At 37.0% G+C, this 21,211-nt stretch overlaps 1 protein-coding gene and 1 long non-coding RNA gene across 2 annotated transcripts; one reads left to right on the top strand and one right to left on the bottom strand.

Moving 5' to 3' along the window:
* The first annotated feature begins 15,379 nt into the window (after positions 1–15,379).
* On the top strand, positions 15,380–19,752 carry dusp4 (dual specificity phosphatase 4). The gene is made up of 4 exons (XM_056268252.1): positions 15,380–15,899; positions 16,778–16,905; positions 17,427–17,646; positions 19,373–19,752. The coding sequence occupies exons 1-4, from the start codon at positions 15,524–15,526 to the stop codon at positions 19,732–19,734; spliced, it is 1,086 nt and encodes a 361-aa protein (XP_056124227.1). The 5' UTR covers positions 15,380–15,523; the 3' UTR covers positions 19,735–19,752.
* LOC130102269 (uncharacterized) lies at positions 19,540–19,902 on the bottom strand. Its single transcript, XR_008809173.1, has 2 exons — positions 19,814–19,902; positions 19,540–19,746 (listed from the first exon to the last, which is right to left on the bottom strand). It is a non-coding gene; the product is annotated as an uncharacterized LOC130102269 (long non-coding RNA).
* Between the last annotated feature and the right edge of the window lie 1,309 nt (positions 19,903–21,211).

The raw sequence follows: 21,211 nt of genomic DNA, 5'->3' as shown, positions 1-21,211 counted from the left end.
GGACGGCTACAGTATCCTCATATTGTTCCTTAATCCAATCTAGCACATGTGCTGATCGCTCTCCCTGAACCGACCCAATAGGATTTTCTTGACAATTCAATTACTCGGCACAGCCCTTTACCCAGACTGACGCCAATCGGCTGTTAAAACAACTCACCAGTGCATACTTTGTTAAGGTGAAACAACTTGAATGCAACCCAGTTCAAAGGACCTTGAGTTAGTTCTAACAAGATCCATTGTCACATATTTGCAAGTTGCTAAAAAGATGAGCAATGACAGCGGAAACTATGTCTGTCAAAACTTCCAGCAACTTCCAACACATTTCACTGACTCACACTGAAATATGATTTTAGAACAGACTGCTAAAGACTCAACAAAAGCACTCTTGTTATTGTGGCCTTGCACCAATCTTGGACACTAAAGAGCAGAAATTTGAGTCTTACAATGTTTTAAATCCGGTTTTACAGCTGAACAGCTCCATATAAGACCCAGCAAATTGTGATTCAGCAACTAAACTGAAAGCAGAAATTTCCTTTTAACTATGCATTTACATAATGCAGCTGTTTTAATATTAGAATAATCCCAAGATGTAAAGCAGTGCTTTGTCAAAATGTTTCGATAACACTTACCGCTAAGGTCTGATTTGTTAACATTAGTTAATGTTTTGACTAACATGAACAAACAATGAGCAATACGTTAAAAAAGTGTTACCAATGTTTCTTTTATTCACATATGAAAACAAGTCGGATCTGACTTGCACATGTCTACAAGGCAACAATATCCTCTTCATTATCTTTGTGCTAGATTAAAACAGAAAATTCATCATGCTTCTTATCATTATCATCATTATTCTTATTGTCAATTTGCAAACTACGTACTGCTCTAAAGCCATTTGTTATGATTTATTTCTGAATTGGCAGTGCCACTGTGTTCTGCATATTATTCAGATTTGCATTCCAAAGATTACAGTAAGAACATTATATTGCAATCTTTAATAATCCATCAGACGGAGCAGGCTTCCGTTGCTCCAAAACTTACCGAACAAGCCAGTAAATAAAAAGAGCAGACTATTATGCTTTTCTGACAACTAATTTAGGTTTTAAATGATTAATCAGGATTACTGTCAGTAATTGATCCAGATTATATATATCCTAAAAAAAACTGTTTTCAACATTGATAATAATTACAAAAGTGTTTTTTTTTCAGCACTAAATCAGCATATTAGAATGATTTCTGAATGTGACACTAAAGACTGCAGTAATGATGCTACTTTCATCACAGTGATAAATTACATTTCAAAATATATGAAAAAAAACCTGTTATTTTAAGTTGTAATAATATATTATATTAATATTGTAATATGCAGCCTCGGTGAGCAAGGTGAGGCTTCTTTCAAAAACATAAAAAAAAACTTATATAAATCCTCAAAAATATATACTTTATATAAAAGTTCAAAAATCTATAAAATGTGTTTGTGTATTATGGTTATAATATTTATGTTTTATAAATATTTTATTTGTGCATTTATGTATATATATATATATATATATATATATATATATATATATATATTATTGTTTAAATATTATATTTCTATTATAATATTAATAAGTCATATCTTAATGATGTTAAATTCAAAATCTTTTCAGGTGTACAAGGCCTCTGAAAGCGTTCTTGCCTTGATACACGTTGGTCTCGGGTGTCTTACGTGTTTTAGAGGTTTCGGCATACCAATTAGTCAGTTTGTTTTGTTAAAGCTCAAACATGCATACTAATATTGTTTATCTGAGAGTGTTGTTTCATGCACTCTTTTGTCCTCTGAGACAGACGCAGGAACTTTGACCATGAACAAAGCATTTTTTTACCATGCCCACAAAATCATGCGGTCTGTCTGCATTCCTCATGCCATCCAGACTCTTAAATGTATCAGTACAGTAAATGATGGCTTGTTTATTGGCAGTGAAGGTGTTACTTTTCTCTTTCCTGTCCTGCCCACTGATCAGCTTACACCAACATGGCAAGATGTGTTTGCTTTAGCTCTTTATCGTCTGTTAGGGTAAATCAAAGACAAGGCCGTTATTCCCCCCCCAGCCCAATCCACATCGAGCTCTCCCCTCCTCACATCAGAGTCCTCCATTACCTCCAGCAGAACTGAGTCATCCCGCCTGATGCAGGAACTCTCATCAACACAAACTACAAGCCTAAGAGCTCTACGGGCTGGGACTGAGGGCACAGCTATAGTTCAAGCTGCATCATTTGTGCACTCAATAAACCAGTGAGAACATAACGCAGGGCATAATAATCATGCATATATCCCAAAGTCATTTTAATGTTGGCCTCTGATTCCAAGGCAGACATTTGCTGCCTCTTACTTGTGATCCTTTATTTTAATAGTCATATTGGCATGTATCTGAGGTGAAATTGCCGCAGGTTATTAAAAAGTGATTTACTTTTCTTTCTTTTTTTTATTACAAAAGGAGTGTTTTATTAGATTAATATTAAGACTTAGTGTATCTGGACATTATGGGCACTAAATTTAAACTTTTTTTTTAATTAACTGATTTCCTTTTTCTTATTGAAGAAGGTCTTTTAAGCTTTTGCATCCACCACCATTCCTCTACCCTCTATTTATATATATATATATATATATATATATATAAAGCACATTTCAATACAACCAAGGTTGCCCAAAGTGCTGTACATCAATAATAAAAAATAAATAAAATAAAAACAAACATACAACAAGGAAACAACATAAAAACAACCGCACACCTGAGAATTAATAACCCGGGTAATTATAAGCCGTCGTTAATAAATGAGCTTTTAGCAAAGATTTAAAACTGGAAATGGTCTGAGCAGATCTAATGCAAAAAGGCAATGAATTCCAAAGTTAGGGGCATTAACTGAAAAAGCACGATCCCCCTTAAGTTTTAATCTGGATATAAGAGAAACTGATCAGATGATCTCAGGGGCATCACAGAGGAGTGCCAGTTCACTAATGTCTCCAGGTATTTTGGTGCCAATCTGTTCAAAGACTTAATAAATGTTTAAATTCGATCTGGAAACGGACCGGCAGCCATTTGAGAGAAGATAAAATAGGAGTAATATGATCACGCCTTCGGGTGCCTGTCAGCAATCTCGCAGCCGCATTTTGAACTGTCTGTAGACGGGCTAGGGCTTTCTGGCTAACTCCCGTATAGAGAGTGTTACAGTAGTTCAGACGTGAAAAAATACTAGCGTGAATAACTGTCTCTAGGTCTCTGAAAGAAAGCAAAGGCTTCAGCTTCTCTAAAAGTCTCAAATTTAAAAAAAGCATGATTTGACCACAGAATGGTTTCCACAAAAATATCACTTGATACTAAAGACTGGAGACTGCTAAAAACTCGGTGAGGCACATGCATGTGATGCAAGAATATGATGCAAACATCAGGAGAAATTCTCAGGAAATAGTTGGTGGAGGTTACAGCACTATTATTGTTGTATGCTCTGATTTCCATGGGACAGAGTACAAAAACACCCTCAACAAGATGAAAACAACACCTTAGCAAGAACACATCACCTATGTGACAGATTCTCGAGAGGAAGCTCACCAGTCAAGAAAAAACATCTGCTTTCCACCGACCTCTCTCAAACTGTGTTACACTTTCTCTTGCTATTATTTGCTCTCTGTTCCTCTTTCTAGCACTCCCCAACAGGCTGAGATCAGGACAAGGTTACACTGTGTGATTGGACAGAAATAGAAAGACTGGCCTGAAAAGCATCTCAACGGCATGCCAATCTAGTAACATTTGGCCAATAAATTGCAACATCCTGCTCTGTTTTTCCTGCCTATTATTGTTTCTTTCCACAAGCCATCACAGTAAAGGAATCTTGATTGCTCAACAGTACATCTGGTCCGTGTATATCTCAGTTTAGACACTTTAAAGTCACGTTACCAAAGAGAGAGAGAGAGAGAGAGAGAGAGAGAGAGATGGGGGGGGGGGGTTATCAAATAGTACATGTCTTGTTTTTTCAAAGATACATACTTAAGAAGCTAAATACATTATTGTTTTCAGATAATTGATTTCAAATGTATTATTATTGTTATTAAGCACAAATCTAAAAAATTTAGTGAGGTTAATTCTTTAAAACAAACAAACAAGCAAACAAAGAAACAAATAAATAAATAAATAAGACAAATAAGAAGCAAAATACATTATTCTTTTCAGAGAATTGATTTCAAATTGATTATTATTATTAAGAGCAAATCTAACACATTTAGTGAGGTTTTACGCTTTAAAACAAACAAAAAACAAACAAGCAACAAACAAACAAATATATATATTTTTTAAATTTAAGCGTAAATCTCACAAAAGTTAATGAGATCTATGCTTTTAAAATGTGTAAAAAAGTAATAAGAAAAATAAAACTTTCTATAAAAATTCTCTGAAAACAAGACCTTTGCGATTTTGCCTTTTAAGACTTTGTCAAGGGACATTTTTTATTTAGATTTGAAGCATATATCTAAGAAATTATAGAGCGCTGTATGCTTTTAAATATATAAAAAACAAATCAATATTTTTCTTACCCCATTGGCAAATAGTTGTATTTTATTTAAACATAAATCAAACAAAAGTTAATGAGATTTATGCTTTAAAAATATTATAAAATGTAATACAACATAAACTTAAAGGGTTAGTTCACCCAAAAATGAAATAAATTACTCACCCTCATGTCGTGTCGTTCCAAACCCTTAAGACCTTCATTCATATTCGGAACACAAATTAAGATATTGTTGATGAAATCTGAGAGCTTTCTAACCCCACATAGACTGCAACGTTATCACCGCTTTCAAGGCCCAGAAAGATAGTAAAGACATCGTTAAAATAGTCCATGTGACTACAGTGGTTCAAATTTAATCTTATGAAGCGACGAGAATACTTTTTGTGCAGCGCTTCCGGTTTCGTATTGGCCGGCTCCTGACCTGCGTCAGCATCACATGTGTGCGTAGTGGTCCTCACGTGAAAGCTCTCGGATGTCATCTAAAATATCTTCATTTGTGTTCCGATGATGAACGGAGGTCTTACAGGTTTGGAACGACATGAGGGTGAGTAACTAATGACATTTTAGGGTGAACTAACCCTTTAATTTTCAATTCAAGATAAATTGTTAATTCTATCCAATGCCATTTTGTTTTATAAAATTTAATAAGAAAACTGAATTTAAGCTTGAATTAAATGTAAACCAAGAAGCAACACTAAAATGATTTTTTGCAGTGAGAGAGCACTGAGGTGAGGAGCTGTCTGATCTCTGAAGTCTGCTTCCTCTTCTCACACAGAGAGGGAAGGCTTCCTGTGTCTGGCATTTGTCGCCACTCCTGAGCCAAGGGGAGCTTCAACAGGAAATGAAGGGACACCTTTTTTTGCCACCCAATATCATCTGTCATAATCGGCTACATTCTAATACTCGCCCAAAACGCCTACGTATCAAAAGCGTGTGTGTTTGTTTATCTTCTTGATGGTTTTCTATTACCCGGTCCAGCTGTGACCTACATCATGAGACATGTGAAGAGTAAACTGGAAACATGCTCAAAAGCAGCAGGACTCATCAGATACGTTCATGTATCCCCACTGAGCTGCCGTTGACATTCATAAGAAAGTACCTTCGTGCGGTAATGTATCCATGACCTGCATATTCAAGCAGTGTTTTGGAGAAAGCAGCTGATTTGTAAAAATCTCCTTAAAGTCTTATGTAAGTCACAATCCCACTGCTGCTCAATAATGCAGCGGGTCTGGCTATAGAACACATGTACTGGGGTGGCAGAGAGATTTTAAGTATGAATGATTGGCTCACAGTAAACCTGCCAACTGCTGATGCAGAATAGAGGATTTCTTGTGAAGAGAGCGTATGTCCCAAAACAGCAGCTGTGTTGCAAGCTCATTCTCACAGTTTATAGTTAGTCATTTTTTTAATGGTTATGTTACAAAAGTTATACACTAGCCTTCAAAAGTTCAAAAGGTTCAGTACGTTTTTTTTTTAAAAGAAATTAATACTTTTATTCAGCAAGGACGCATTAAATCAAATGTTACAAATAGTTCAAATAAATGCTGTTTGAACTTTCTATTCGGCAAAGAATCCTGAATTTTTTTCTTTTTCATGGTTAAGACAAAAATATTTAATATGCTCTAATATGCTCTTTTAAAAAATCCTAATTTTGGAACTTCCTAATCTCCTACAATAGGTTTACATGCATCCAAGGTCAAAAAACACTTGAATTTTCTCATAATATACATTGGACATCACCTCATTTCTCAAAGAGTCTGAAAACGGTTTGTTCGTAGATTCAGTCTCTGTAAGCCCCGCCTTTCCAAGAGCTACTCTGCTCTGATTGGTCTAATGGCTCAGACTGTTGTGATTGGTCTACAGCGTATGTCAGAAACAAAGCATAGGGACACTTTCAGCAGCATAACTGTTTTCAAGATTGATAATAATAAGAAATGTTTCGAACACCAAATCAGCATATTAGAATGATTTCTGAAGGGTCATGTGACACTGAAGACTGGAGTAATGGTGTTGAAAATTCAGCTTTACCATCCCAGGAATAAATTACATTTCAAAATATATTGAAATACAAAATTATAAATTGTAATAATATTTCATAATATTATTGTTTTGCTTTATTTTCAATCAAATAAATTCAGACTGGGTGGGCATAAGAGACTTCTATCAAAAACATTTGAAAAATCTTATCGACCCCAAATTTTTGAAATGGTAGCATAAGTATGTTATATTGTAATGCATACTGCTTCATGTTCAATGTGTAAGCTGTGCGTTTTATCATTCTGTAAATTGATTCGTTACATTTATATGCAGGTCAAAAGTAGCAAGCATGGCAGTTACATGCTGACAATATAAGTTACACATTCGGCTGAATGCTTAAAATAGAAAACGTGAGCTCTACCCTCGCAAACCACTTATCGAAGCAGCTTGAAGTGATGCTCTGTTGCTAAGTAGCAGGTAAAGCTCGCCCTCTTATACACCCAAGCAAAACGAGATAGGAGCCGCTTAGCACATAGAAAGCTATCAGGACTACTAGAGGAACTGATCTGCAAGAGGAAAAAATGAGGTCAAGATATGCAAAATGTCTCAAACGAATCCTCTGCAACAGGAAGTCTACATTGACAGCACATGGTGATTTTAGTTTGGCATAAAAATGACTGATTTGAAAGAAATAAAGTGGTAATATGGTCTTGAAACTCCTAAAATGAAGGGGGTTTTCTTTTACGTTAAGTGGTCTGTGAAAGAAGGTGTTTAACCTTATACATGAGATGTTTTATTTTCTAGTTATTTTTTATAAAGGGTTTGCAATTGTTGCAACCTTGTTATCAAAGTTTCAGACAAGCGTACGTACGTACGGTTTAAACCATGATTTGTGATTCGTTTTTTTCTCAATACCCATTAAATAGAAATCTGAATTCATCAAACACAATGTATAAAACGAGATGAAAAAGATTAATTTTTTAAGAAAATTAAAATGAGTTAGTTTTTATCAAATGTTGTTTGCCTCACACTATTTATTTTTACAATAACTTTGGTAACAGGGCTCAATTGCTGGACATTTAAAATGCTGTGAACACAATTTGTGTAAAAATAAAATGAAAAATATATAAAAGAAGATTTATTTGTCATCCTGTAATGCTGTAGAAAGGGTCCAAATAATGTCACTTCTTAAGTGTTGCAATTATGTTAGAATTGTCCATTTTTTGTTATGAGGAAAACCATGCAGTAACAGGGTGTGTAAAATGCAAGACACAGCTAAACATAATAAAAAATATATATTTACAATAAACTGAATATTAATTAAAAAATTATTTTAAAAGATAAATATTTCTAAGTATTCTGGTATACATATGTAGAAATGTGTGCCATCCAACATACTCATTATTAGAATACAGTAATAATGTTAGACCGAGGCTGGATCTAATAATCTCCCCATGCAGCCGTGTTCATGAATGGGGTGACATAGTCGTTTAGTTTGTGCTGGGCTAGCATGTTTTAATCGGTTTACAAAACAGATTAAAGCTAATGAGGACTTGTGTAACCAGACACAGGCAAACTTTTAACACGTCCACAAAACAGGTTCTGTTGAGATGGATTTTTCAGGAGGGCATGAATCCAATAAGAACGATTACTCCCACAGAAATAATTACAATAATGACTCCAAACAGGAGATATTTGATTTTTAAACCGGAAGCTGCATAATCTAAGACTGCTTTCTAATCTGGTACATCATCCCCCCCCATCCGATCATGTGACCCGTGTCTGGCGGGGAAGGGAGGGGAGTGAAGATGATGTCATCTACAAAGATATGATCACAGGAGATGTGAGACCTACTTCCGTCCTCTGAATCAAAAAAATCCTCATCACTCAGCGCTGACATGTGACACGAACAGAGTGCAAAAGGCATGAATAATGATGACACTGATGTCTGAAAAGCAACTAACGACTGTCTGCCCTGAATACTTCATCACACTCTTGCATTCTCCAATCATAACACAACTTGCAGTATGTGACACTCGTGTAGGGGGTACAAGGAAAAGATCTGACTGGAGCTTTCCAACACTGAGTTATATATTTTAGGAACACGTAGCATGTGTAGCTGGGGCCAAAGAGGATTATGCAGAAATACAATATTGGATACAGAGATATGATAATAATATAAGATATATACATCCAGAGACCCTTGTTTTTTCCCCTTAGCACATAAAAATACAGTGTTTGCTCTTTTTACGTTTGGGACACAAAAGGAGATACTGTACAATAAAAGTAAATGGGTACCGCAGTTTTATTGTACACTGTGAAAGTGATCAGTTGACTTAACTTAAAAACAATGAGGAAACCCGTTAAAATTAAGTAAATAAACCATGCGTAATTGAAAGAAAAAAAAATAAGTTGTGTGAACTTGACAATTCCACATAACTTAATTTTTTCAATTGCGCATGAAGTTTATTTACTTAAAATTTTAAGGCAACGGGTTTTCTCACTTTTTTAAGTTGTCAACTGATCACTTTTTACAGATTAAGAGCATTCTGCAAGCTAATTCCTTTTCTGTTCTACGCTAAAAGTAAATCATAACGGTTTGGAGCGACATGAGGGGGAGGAAATGAACATTGGAAAAAAAACTCAAAAAACATTCATACGATTTACTGCAGTTTCCAGCTGAAATGCCAACAAAGTTTATTCATTTTCACACAAATTACAAATACAGGTGCAGATTATCGATTGATAAAAACGTATTTTATGTTATAACTTCAAAATGCTTTTACAATAGTGCATGATTTATGAACTAGCCTAATACAATTTGCATCACATAACCAGCTCCACGTATGCTTTTCTGTCATACTAAATTTGTTTGGTAGCTCACCCGTACAGCATTGCACTTGGGATGCGAAGCGCTCGGGTACGGGTCCTATGAAACATGCATCATAATAAAGGAGCACAAATACTTGCAGAAGCAAGTTAAAACGTTGGTTGCTTCAGCCAAATCATTTTTACCGTACATTTTCTTTTTTATCACTATCGGTTAGGTTTAGTGTATGTGCTACGTTGTTTTCAAACGCGATAGAGCATTCATATTTTGGCGCCACTCACCAGACATTTTATTACTGAACTGCTGCCATACGTACAACAATCAAATTCATAAAATGATGGTTGAAATGTCCGATTTTTTTATTTTTTGGAGAACTATCCGTTTAAACACATGATTGTGAGTTGTTTTCTTATGCTGGTATAGTCCGGTCAACACTTCACCCGTGCCCTAACCCCCATCCTGCCCGGTGACACGCTACTGTTTTGCTTATGCTTATGCAAAACAGTGTGTTTTGAATGTGGATGGGGCGGATGTTGCTTCCGGAGATGCAGACGTGTGTGTGTGTGCGTGTGCGTGTCAGATGACAGAGGATTAATGAGAGGGCGGTGAGCCATGCTGCTGTTGGTCAGAGCTGAGTTAGTCTGAGGAAACCACAATGTGGAGGCCTGTCCGCTGGTTTTAACATGCTATGGAAATCAAACAAATGTCTGTGGTTATATTAGACAATGCAACAAAGAAAGGAGAAGCTACTAAGTTTCAGCTTTGTCTCTTGGGATATTTTTAAGTTGAGGGATGTCATTTTAGGTACTCAGCTTAATAGGTAGAGACTTACATTCTGACCAGCCTGACACAGCAACACTGGCTCAACCAATGGTGTCAGTTTAGGGCGGGGCTATCTGTTTGACTGGCCAATGGCATTCAATCAGCTGATGCTAATAGTGGAGAATTTGGACACTATGACCCAATTGAGACACAAATATGGCTTTTCCAGAGGTTAGTATTTCTTATATAGACTTCATTGCTTTCATAATGAACCAATTGTTCAGTGCAACTGATATTAAAGGGACAGTTCACCCAAAAATACAAATTCTGTCATAATAATCAGTTGAAGGTAGCCATTGACCTCCATAGTATTTTCTCCTACTATGGACGTCAAGTTACCGTCGTCTGTCTGGTTACCAACATTCTTCAAAATATCTTCTATTGTGTTCAAAAGAACAAAGAAACTCGCACAGGTTTTGAACAACTTGAGGGTGAGTAAATGATTTTAGTGAGTAAATTCATTTTTGGGTGAACCATACCTTTAACAAACATGTTTCTCAGACCTCCTAATGCTAAAGGTCAAGATAAAACCTGATTAACTTGCAGATATCATATAGGGAACATGTTGAGCTGTTTCCTCTGAGCACAGTGACTAATTGGCCAAACATCAGTATCACTACCCCATGTCCATAACTCACATTACTTGTGGCTTTGCATTTCCGCCCAGTCATGAGGCCGTTGAAACTCATCAAAACACGAGTTTGCTCAGCTGCCTTTGTTTTTGACTTTTTATTAATGACCAGCCACAGTTGATCACATCCTGAGCCGGAGGCATCAAATTACATTAAAATAGCATTTTTCCGGCACACCTTTAAATGGACAGTTCACTCAGAACTGAAAATTCTTCAGATTCGTTTACTTACCCCATGCTACACTTGAAAACAAAAGATATTTTAAAACAAAATTGACTTTGCACAGACAAAACAAACAAACAAACAAAGCACTGGGATATTTTTCAGATTCACTTTTTTTGTGTTCCACAGAAAAGTCATACAGGTTTGGAACGATGTAACGGTGAGTAAATGATGACAAAATTTTCGGTTCTGAGTGAACTATCCCTTTATGCGATTACATATTTTACTGCGGTTTTACACTTGACTCGTGTGTCATAACTTTCTGTTTCCTCCAAATTGGATGAATCATGTTCTAGGATAGCAATGGGGTGGTGATGACACATTTGCTGAACAATCCAGGAGAACGTTCAGGCCTGGACGTTCATGTTGTTGACACTCAAGTATTGCACAAAAGATGGTTAAAGAGCTAATCATCATGAAATCAGGAATGAACATGAGTAATGGAGGAATGAAGTTAGTGGGCTTGCTGGGTATGAATATTTTCTAATGAATAACCCAGTTGGCAACAATGACAACATTATAAAAACAATAACAAACTAGCATGCTCTTTTGCTCTGTAATGCTCCTTCCTTTATAGTGCATATAACCGTCATATAATCACTATTGAACTAGTCATGGCTGAAATTTCAGCTATGGATGACAGAGATAAAAAAAAAATTATCTGTATGGCCAGGGAAATTATGAAAATAAAACTCCTAAAAAATAAAAAGTTCTATATAGAAACCTAGGGTCCTTAACTCAGTTTTAAAGAACCCTTTATGCCAAAACATTCTATATAATGAGAAATGATGAGAATAATGGGTTAATTTATTTATTTTTCTAGTGATAAAGTACAGTATGTTTTATTCATAAAATGTAATAAAAAATAAAAATGAATTCATTAAAACTAAATTCATAAAATGATGATGGGAACCCCTAAAAGGTATTAAGATCCTGACAGAACCTTTTAAGGTTCTATATAAAACCGTTTCCTCGAAGAGTGTATAATCATATAGTTGGACAGCAAAATTAACTTATTAACCTATTAACTTTTAAAATGGGAAAATAATCCTCTTCCTGAATTAATTGTTGTTCATTTCAAACTATTCAGTATTTTGGCCTAAAATCATCTGTCACATGATCTTCTAGACCAGTCAAATCCTTGAAAACCATGAACCGAACTATGCATACAAAGAAAACCCGTGCAGAGTCAGGCACAAGTGACAGTCTCTGAACTGACAGGACATTCTCAAGGGAGCATCTTCCCATGTACACACAGGAAATGGATAAATGGGTTGAATACGCAGGGGTATGTATGTTTAATGAATGATTTGAAGAGAGAGAGCACATGACTCTTGGGTGGGACCAGTATAATGAGGTCGACCGTGTTGTATCCAATGACTCATGTTCCATACCCCAGGACTAAACCACGTCCTGTTTGCCACATGAGTACAAATGGTAGGCTACATGTGAAAAAGCATAGCTATAATGCTCAGATTATAACATCCTTCTCTCCATACTATGTGAACATGCATGAAATCAGCCTCACTCCCAACCCGCTATCAATCCTCACACATAAACACACATCACAGATGTGGTGGTGAGTTTGACGTCAAGCGCTCGGCTCAAAGTGGCTGCTCCCCCCCTCGCCTGCGCAGAGTCACCACATCATCCTTTTGCAGTTTCTTCATGTGCCATCGCTTTGTTGCTATGACAGCTATGATTTACCCATGGTCCCCGTGAGAACACAGAGCACTACACACGTGCACTGAGCTGCCATGGCGACAGGCCACATGGCATCTCCAAGAATCGTCACCAACTCCTTTCCACTCTGAGACATTCAAAGCTCTATACATTGCCTAGAGCAAGGGGTTTTCAAACCTTTTGATATCACGGACCCCCAAATATGATTGACCCCATTGCTAAATTTCATTCATACAAAGTTCTGTCATCTAGACGTGAAGGCTGATAGGTCCTTAACTTAAGCATGCAATCACGTCATTCTCTAGGCCACAGCTGTTTGGTTTCTGCTGTATCAGCAGCCATTGAGCTCGCTGCTCAACCTTTAAATACTTGGTCAACATTTGCTATAGCAGTGCAGCGCACTTCAGAAACCCTCCACCTTCCCCAGCTCCACCTGTATAGATCTCCTACGGGTAATTCATGTATGCTATATTGTGCAGCAGCAGCATTTCTTACTTGCTCACAGCAGCGTCATGTATGTCTTGCTAGTAGTAAGTCCTGTACTTGCTCTGCAGCAGGAATAACCAACAGCAGCAGATCTATTCCGCAAAGACCAAACATATCAACATTGTTATACATTACCATGCCGAACACTCAGAGAGTTGTCAAGACAAAAATAAAGACCCTTTTGTACTGTGCAAATTACTCTCTGGATAATATTACCTTTCTTATAAGGTGGTCTCGATGTGCTTCACATATCATTTAATTTTGAAACCTATCTATGGTCTATATATTATCCAAACAAAACAACTGCCTTAAGAAGATATCTACACATTTGAACTGTATAGAACTGATGAAATGGACACAGCAAGAAAATATAAGATTTCCCACTTTTTATATATAAAAGGCATTTAATAAACAGTCTAGACTAAAATCACTTAGCAGTAAAAATTCTTTAACACTTCACAATTTGATTTAGAAAGTGTTAATGATTGTTTTCAGTCACAAATGAATGCAAAGCCATGAACGTTCACAGCTTTGCTGGAGCAGAGGGGGGAAGGGAGGATGTGTCATATGATAACGTTAACACATCTATTGGATAGAGAACCTTCCTATCTATGCTCAACTGAAGCAATGATGGCAAAGCACTATGCAAATACAGGCGTCTCATGATCAAGCTTGTGTTAAATCATGCAAATATTTTATATTCGAGATCCGGAGGAACTGAAAAATACAGCATGTTTTAAAATGCAAAACCATTCCTTCAAATCCACACATAGTGATGGAAGCAATTTTTACAATAAGGTAAGCCTATATGTTTAAGTTGTGGTTGTTGGGAATGTAACTTTGAATTCATTAAGAAAACTTTAGAAATAATGTGTTTTAAAGATAAACTAATACAAAATAAGCGCCATTAGGGCAGAATTTTCTTTCAAATAAAATAATATAAAGTGTTGTGTTTTTTGTTTGTTTAACAAATGTTTATTTCATTTTACAAATGACATCTGAAATAAGTAAACCCCACCAGAGCATTTGAAGGCTTATCTTTACTGATAACCATGTTAACTAATTAACTTGGGGCTTTCTTAATCCCATGAGTCAATAAAGAACTCACCCACATGCCTCCATCAAATCAGACAGGTTCCTTAAACCCCCTGTAGGGAAATGATAATTAATCAGCAATAATTAACTCTTTACACATAGCAAGACCAGAAAATATATTCTTGCCAGAACATTATCGTGAATAATATGAATTACAGGACGGTGATCAGATTACAGCAGTTACTAATAGTAGGCCTAGGCCTACATTGATTTAATTAGGCTATAAAATAATTGAAATATCAAGGTATTCAAAGTCTTACCGTTTTCTGAAAAGCATACTTACCAACGATTGAAACCACACGATGTGTGTAAAAATAATCAAAAAATAGTCTATGATCTAGGCTATTCGACAAACAAACCGTATTCACACAGTAGCCTGTTACACAAAACTAGGTTGTGGATAAAAAGGGATATGTTTTACACGACATAAAATAAAACCAAAAACACTAAATATTACAACAACTAACTGCCTACCGCACCGTTTTCAATATGTAAACAAATGAGATGGTTCGCGAAGAGAATTATGGGAAGACCCCTTTTTCAATAATTGCACTTTTAACTTTTTTTAAAAGCCTGAAAAAAGTATTTAAAAATATAATAGACTATAATTTTCCCTTAAATTATAACAATTCATATGTGCTTCTAAATGCTTACAGAAAACAATACATTACATGTCCAATATATATATATATATATATATATATATATATACACACATATAAAAATATTTTACAGTTAACTAATTAACAGATTTTATATGATATTTTAATATTCTTGTTCCAATAAAATTGTGTACAGTGAATTCCTGTTTACAAGCGCTTTATTTGGTCGTCGTTTTGCCGTGTGTGTATCATCCATGTTAATGGATCCTCTTTTCACGTATTGTTTAATTTAGACATTCTTCAAATTTAATTTCAGCAAATACTTCGATGGCTGAATTCTGGTTTAGAAGGTGACGGCGGTCACCATCGATCGTCGCTGACTCTCATGAATGAAGAGCGCCTGTGAATGGAGCTCGTAGCAGACGTCATCTCCATTGTGACGTCGCGATCCTTTTATGGAGCGATCGTCTGAAGCCCATTCATAAAACGGAAAGAGAACTGCCTCTGGTAGTAAAGCTCTCAGGAGGGTAACACAACATTAGGCTACACTGCGCACTGGCAACGCTGGATTTGACGTATTATTTTCATTAAACCACAATTTGACCGTGACCAGTCCCCATCGGAGGAGGAAAATGGTCACAATGGACGAACTTAGTGAAATGGATTGCAGCGTTTTGAAGAGGTTGATGAAGGACGACAGTGCGAAATGTCTTCTTTTGGACTGCAGATCGTTCCTAGCGTTCAGCGCAGGTCACCTTCGCGGTGCCGTAAATATTCGCTGTAACACGATAGTTCGGAGGCGAGCGAAAGGCTCCGTTAGTTTGGACCAGATTCTGTCCGGTGACGACGAAGCGAGAGCCCGTCTAAAATCAGGGCTGTACTCCGCCGTGATCTTGTACGATGAGCGGACCTCCGATACAAACACTATGAGAGAAGACAGCACAATCACCCTCGTACATAACGCTTTGTGTAGGGATACATATAGGACAGAAGTCTATCTGCTAAAAGGTAAATTCAAATCTACACTACACGGAAAAAAATAATTGTGTTATTGTATTTCTTGATGCAACTGTATTATTTGAAATAATGCTGCATGCTCTGAAATATCTGTTGTATAGATGTTTTGACTGTGGTTAAATCTAAGCATCATGTCTGCTCTTAAGATAATGATGTAATGTATTCCCTGCTGGAAAATCCAGCTTAAGATAGTAGCCTAGCTTTTTTTGGAACATGCACTAAGCTGGTCCGGGCTGGTCATTTGCTGGTTGACCAGCTAACATGTTCCAACTTGAGCTGTTTGATCATTTAGAAACCAGCTCCCACATTCTGAAGAGAGTATTCACCTTGTCAATAATTTCCACCTGTTCATAGACACAATCCAACATATGCCTCACTTTTTTTTTTTTTTTTTTTAGATATTCCTGCATTTTAAAAATGTATGCATTTTTAATGTGTTAAATTGCAAGGCTTGATAATAATTTAAGGCTGTCTATTTTTATTCAAAATGTTATACGGCTTGCCTGAAAATAATGGGCCTAAATTAAAATGTAATATCTGAGTTATTTTTTTGGAGATTATCATGGTAAATAAATGTTACAAGTGATCAGTCATTTACTGCATTATCTTTGTATTCTTGAAATGTGAAAATTGTGTTAAGGTGGTATCTTAAGTGTAGAAGTGCAACCTCTGTCTGACCTCAAAACAATAAAAAAATATCCCATTCAAATACCAATTAAGGACAAATAAAATTCGGTTAGATGATTCAAGCTGGTCTGGCTATAGTCCTAAAACCCCTTTAAACGGCCAGCAGTTCATATTAGATATTTAAGCTGGATACAGTTTGGACAAATGCATTAACGTGTTTTTTTTTCTTCTTCACTTTATAGGAGGCTACGACAGATTTTCCACACAGTATCCCGATTACTGTTTGAAAACCAAAACCCTGCCCGTATCCAGCCCTCAGTCCAGTGTGGAGACCAGCTGCACCTTCTGCGCAACTCCCCAGCATGACCAGGTAACTACATTAGCAGCGCTGGATACTTTGAGGTCAGCTAATGGGCAGCATTGTGTAACATTAAACGTCCTGTTGACTGCTGTCATCCGCTGCTCTTTCCGGCTGATATAGCAGTACTTTTGAGTGCGTTCGTCCGGCCTTCCTCTGTAACGGGGGTGTACTGTGTCAGACACTCCAGTACGCTTCAGTGTTGATTCCCACATCGATCACTTCCTGTCTCTACAGCTTGTTAAGCAGGCCATCAATGACATAACAGCGGGCCAAATCAATACGAATTTCCCGAATAAATAAACTGGACATTTTTAGAGTGACCTTTTTATAGCAAATAGAGGTGTAAGTGGCCTGATTATGTTGTAATCTGTTATAAATTCTTTTCATAATTTATTGAGAAGGGCCTGTAATTTTATGAATATAAGGACAAATTAATAAAACCATTTAGATTTTAATTAATAAATGCATTCATTATTATTATTATTATATGTAATATTATTAATTAAGTTTTTGTCCCTTTTTTATTACAGGGTGGGCCTGTGGAAATCCTCCCCTTTTTATTTCTTGGCAGTGCTCTCCATGCGTCTAAAAAGGACATGCTAGATCGTATGGGCATTTCTGCTCTATTGAATGTATCTTCAAACTGCCCAAACCATTTTGAAGGGGATTACCAGTACAAGTGTATCCCGGTGGAAGACAACCATAAGGAGGACATCAGCTCTTGGTTCATTGAAGCCATTGAATTTATAGGTATGATGATTTTTTTTTTATTTGTAATAAAAAATAATATATTTTTATTTTTATTTTTTGTATGCATGTATGTATGTAAATTGGGGTTTGGATGGTTAGGGTAGGTGTAACCGTTGGTTCGTAAATTAGTCTTGGTCGTTATAGGTCCTTTTAACTGCAAATGACATGCATTTAATCAGCAATTAAAACGTTGATCTGCATTGCAGAGCTTTTGCAACAATTACACCCTCCTTTTTAGGCTAGCACCCATTGCAATAGCTCAGCTTGGTCATTTATGCATGTAGCATAAATAAGCTTGAAGAATATGTTTGAATGTGTTTTGATATATAGATAAACGCAATGATGAAAATGAAAGGCCCAAAGGTGCAAAATACAGGAGGAATTCTGCGGTATGGGTGGGTCTTCCTTATAAAAGGGTTTCCGCAACTGAGGGAGGTTGGGGGGGGATCCTGTATATCCAATTTCAGCTCAGCATCCTCTGCACTAAAGCTAGGCCCACAAGAAGGCTTGCCGCATTTGATCGCACCGTCCTAGGTGTGTGTGTGTGCTTGTATGTATGCGTCAGAGTGCAGAGCTTAGGGACCAGAGTCTGACTCATCCTCCATTCAGGGGTGCCTTGATACTGGAGTTACCTCAGATCTGGGTGTGTATGGCTGTGCAAAGGCATATATGCAGACAGTCAAGTGCACACGAAGAAAGACATCTGACTAATGTTTTGATATCGAGGTTATTTTCTCTTTGTTCCATGCACGTCATTTTTTTTGTTAATTAGCAGCTTATTAGTTATAGCAGGAGGTGTCTGTGTTTATGAGCGTGAATTCCACCCCAGACCATTTTGCCGGGGTGTTGAGTGTTTGTTGTCCAACTGTGACTATCAGCTTTGGGTGAACATGTAATAACCAGTTATACATGTATTTCTAGAAATGCATTGTCCTTATTGGGTGTTTTGAGTGGTAATAATACACACGGATCATTGTGTATATCAAAATGTTTAACTAGTAACAGGGATATTATAGTTTTGAAAATATTGTATTTTCTTGATTTTATGATTTCATTTTAGCTATGGTTTATTTTAGATTTAATTGTTCATTTATTTAATTTGTATCTTTTCATAAATTACTAATCGTTTTATTGATTGGTTGTTTTACATGTCAATCAGAAACCCTCTTGTTTGATTGGATAGGCTTTTTGATTCTAGTGATGCACAGGAGATAATTAAATCCAGTGTTGATTGAAAAACACTTTACATTTGCACTGTAAGTTAATACAGTGTAATAATAATAATTTGGTTGACCTTCATAGTCAGTCTAGTTTTCACTGTTTAATCTCCAGACATGTTTCAAGCACAAATTTAAAATTGTTTTTTATCCAAGTAGGGATTGTGAGATTGCAGCCTGAACTGAATGTAATGAGACATAAAATATTTTGTATTGAGTTTCATTCGAGGGCTGCATGCACATTTTTATTCACAAAACCTTAAGTTGTCTGCGTCGGTTTATTTAATGAATAGCTAGTTCTAAAAGATTCACAAAGTCAGGTTCTTTTTCGAATCAGTCTGACTAATTGTTTGCTGAATGAACTCGAATGTTTTCGAAGCAACATATGCCTAATTGCTTTTAATGATGTTTCAAAAAGTTGCGGGCTTCAGCTTCACTGCTTATGCGGTAAGATGACTCATCTGAGGAGCTTTATCTGTGCTTAACAAAACTCTCTGCTCTTTCCTCAGACTCTGTCAAAGATTCCAACGGCCGTGTTCTGGTGCACTGTCAGGCCGGCATCTCGCGGTCGGCCACTATCTGCCTGGCGTACCTGATGAAGAAGAAGCGGGTGCGTCTGGAAGAGGCCTTCGAGTTCGTGAAACAGCGGCGCAGTATCATCTCCCCCAACTTTAGCTTCATGGGTCAGCTCCTGCAGTTTGAGTCGCAGGTCCTGGCCACTTCCTGTTCTGTAGAGGCCGCCAGCCCTTCCGCCACTCTAGGCCCCAAGTCTTCCTCCATCTTCAGCTTCCCCGTGTCAGTGGTGACGCACAGCCAGCCCAACAGCCTCACGTACCTACAGAGTCCCATCACAACATCACCAAGCTGCTGATACACCGCTGGACTCGGACACCGGGAGGAGCGAATTCCTCTGACGTGCTTCACTTATTTTTGACGGCTTCACTGGTAACCGGCCATCATCAAACTCACCCTCCGGTCTTTACTGCGCATTAATATCAGAAGAATAAGTCGTAATATCCTGTGGGGACGGTTCATCTCCTTCATTTCCTGTGGTTCACTTCCAAAGACTTTTCATTTGCAGGAGGTCCATCGACCCTGACAGGTTGTTCACGTCGCATCTGGACTTCCCATTTATCACTTCCTCTTTCGCCGGCCTTCCTGAATTCCTTTAATAGAGACCGCCGTGGCATGACCTTTGGCTGGAAGTGTCTTTCATCAAGTTCGTTTAGCATTTGTCAGTGCCTTGTACAGAGAAGGTACACAAACACTTTTACTCACCTTTCCTTCTGACTGATCGCGAGACATTCAAAGCATTTCAATCTGCAATACAGATCCAGTTCCTGTCCCAGATCAGAGCAATAACCTGATTCTCCTTCCTCCCAGTCGCCACCAAAGCACTGTATGTTCTGTTTTCCTTTGTTATATTGTTTGATCACAATTTTAAACGTCTGATTTTCTTTGGCAATTTGTACCAAGGAGATCTTATGAATTATTTCTGCTGTATGCCTTACCAACAACGACTGTGGCATTCTTCCGCATGGAATGTTCTCATTAATAGACTATTTAAGGAATGGTGTAGGATGATGCTGGGTTGTACACTGAACCTTTTTACACTGGAAATTGGGAATGGGATTATTGGGAAGCCACTTTCCTATGAGTCAATTTGCTTTTTACTATTCCCCTTTGATAAGCTCTGTGAGGGAAACTCGAAGAGTCCATAGCAGATGGTATGTATATATGTGTGTTGGGACCTACTTCTTTTTTTATGAGATTGTGGGCACCTTTTATAGCACTTTTAAGTGATGCAAAATTTATTTGAGGTTTGTTTAGCACCTCGCCAGAATTGACGTTATAACCCAGCAGCGTTCTTTTTTTTTGGCATATTACATGGTCTGTTTGTCTGTCAATCACTGATGAGATGAATGCAATAATTTTTACTGTGCTTGTGAAATGTTATTGTCTGACGGCTCATGGCAATAATCATTCAGAGGGTTAGGATTTTTGTTTTTAACTCTACCATGTTCTGTTGTATTATATGTACATTTTATTTATCTCACGATTGTCATTGTTAAATATAAACTGTGTTCTCTAATGAAAGTGTGGCGTGATTTAATTGTAAAGAAGAACAAAATCTACAGATCTACAGGATCATATTTTGCTCTATAGCAGTAGGCCTGTAAGTAATATTGCAATTATTTTGTAAAATGAATAGAACATGAGCCATCTCATTATTTCTTACATGGACTAAGAAAAGATATAAAAGAATAGAGCGCGCTATTATGCAGGAGAAGTGATTTAGCTTTTATCTGATAAATGAGGGTAGAATTTTGAATAGGTTCAATAGAAGT

The sequence above is a fragment of the Rhinichthys klamathensis genome, unplaced genomic scaffold, assembly GCF_029890125.1.
Source record: "Rhinichthys klamathensis goyatoka isolate OS25496 unplaced genomic scaffold, OSU_Roscu_1.1 h1tg000270l_1, whole genome shotgun sequence".
Lineage (NCBI taxonomy): Eukaryota > Metazoa > Chordata > Actinopteri > Cypriniformes > Leuciscidae > Rhinichthys > Rhinichthys klamathensis.
This window is presented reverse-complemented; position numbering and strand designations above follow the sequence as displayed.

Bases quoted from the DNA above. Each gene is read 5' to 3' on its own strand.
- dusp4 (XM_056268252.1), top strand. From the start codon at position 15,524: ATGGTCACAATGGACGAACTTAGTGAAATGGATTGCAGCGTTTTGAAG. The intron at 15,900-16,777 runs GTAAATTCAAAT...TTCACTTTATAG, and splicing joins AGAAGTCTATCTGCTAAAAG to GAGGCTACGACAGATTTTCC. The intron at 16,906-17,426 runs GTAACTACATTA...TTTTTATTACAG, and splicing joins CAACTCCCCAGCATGACCAG to GGTGGGCCTGTGGAAATCCT.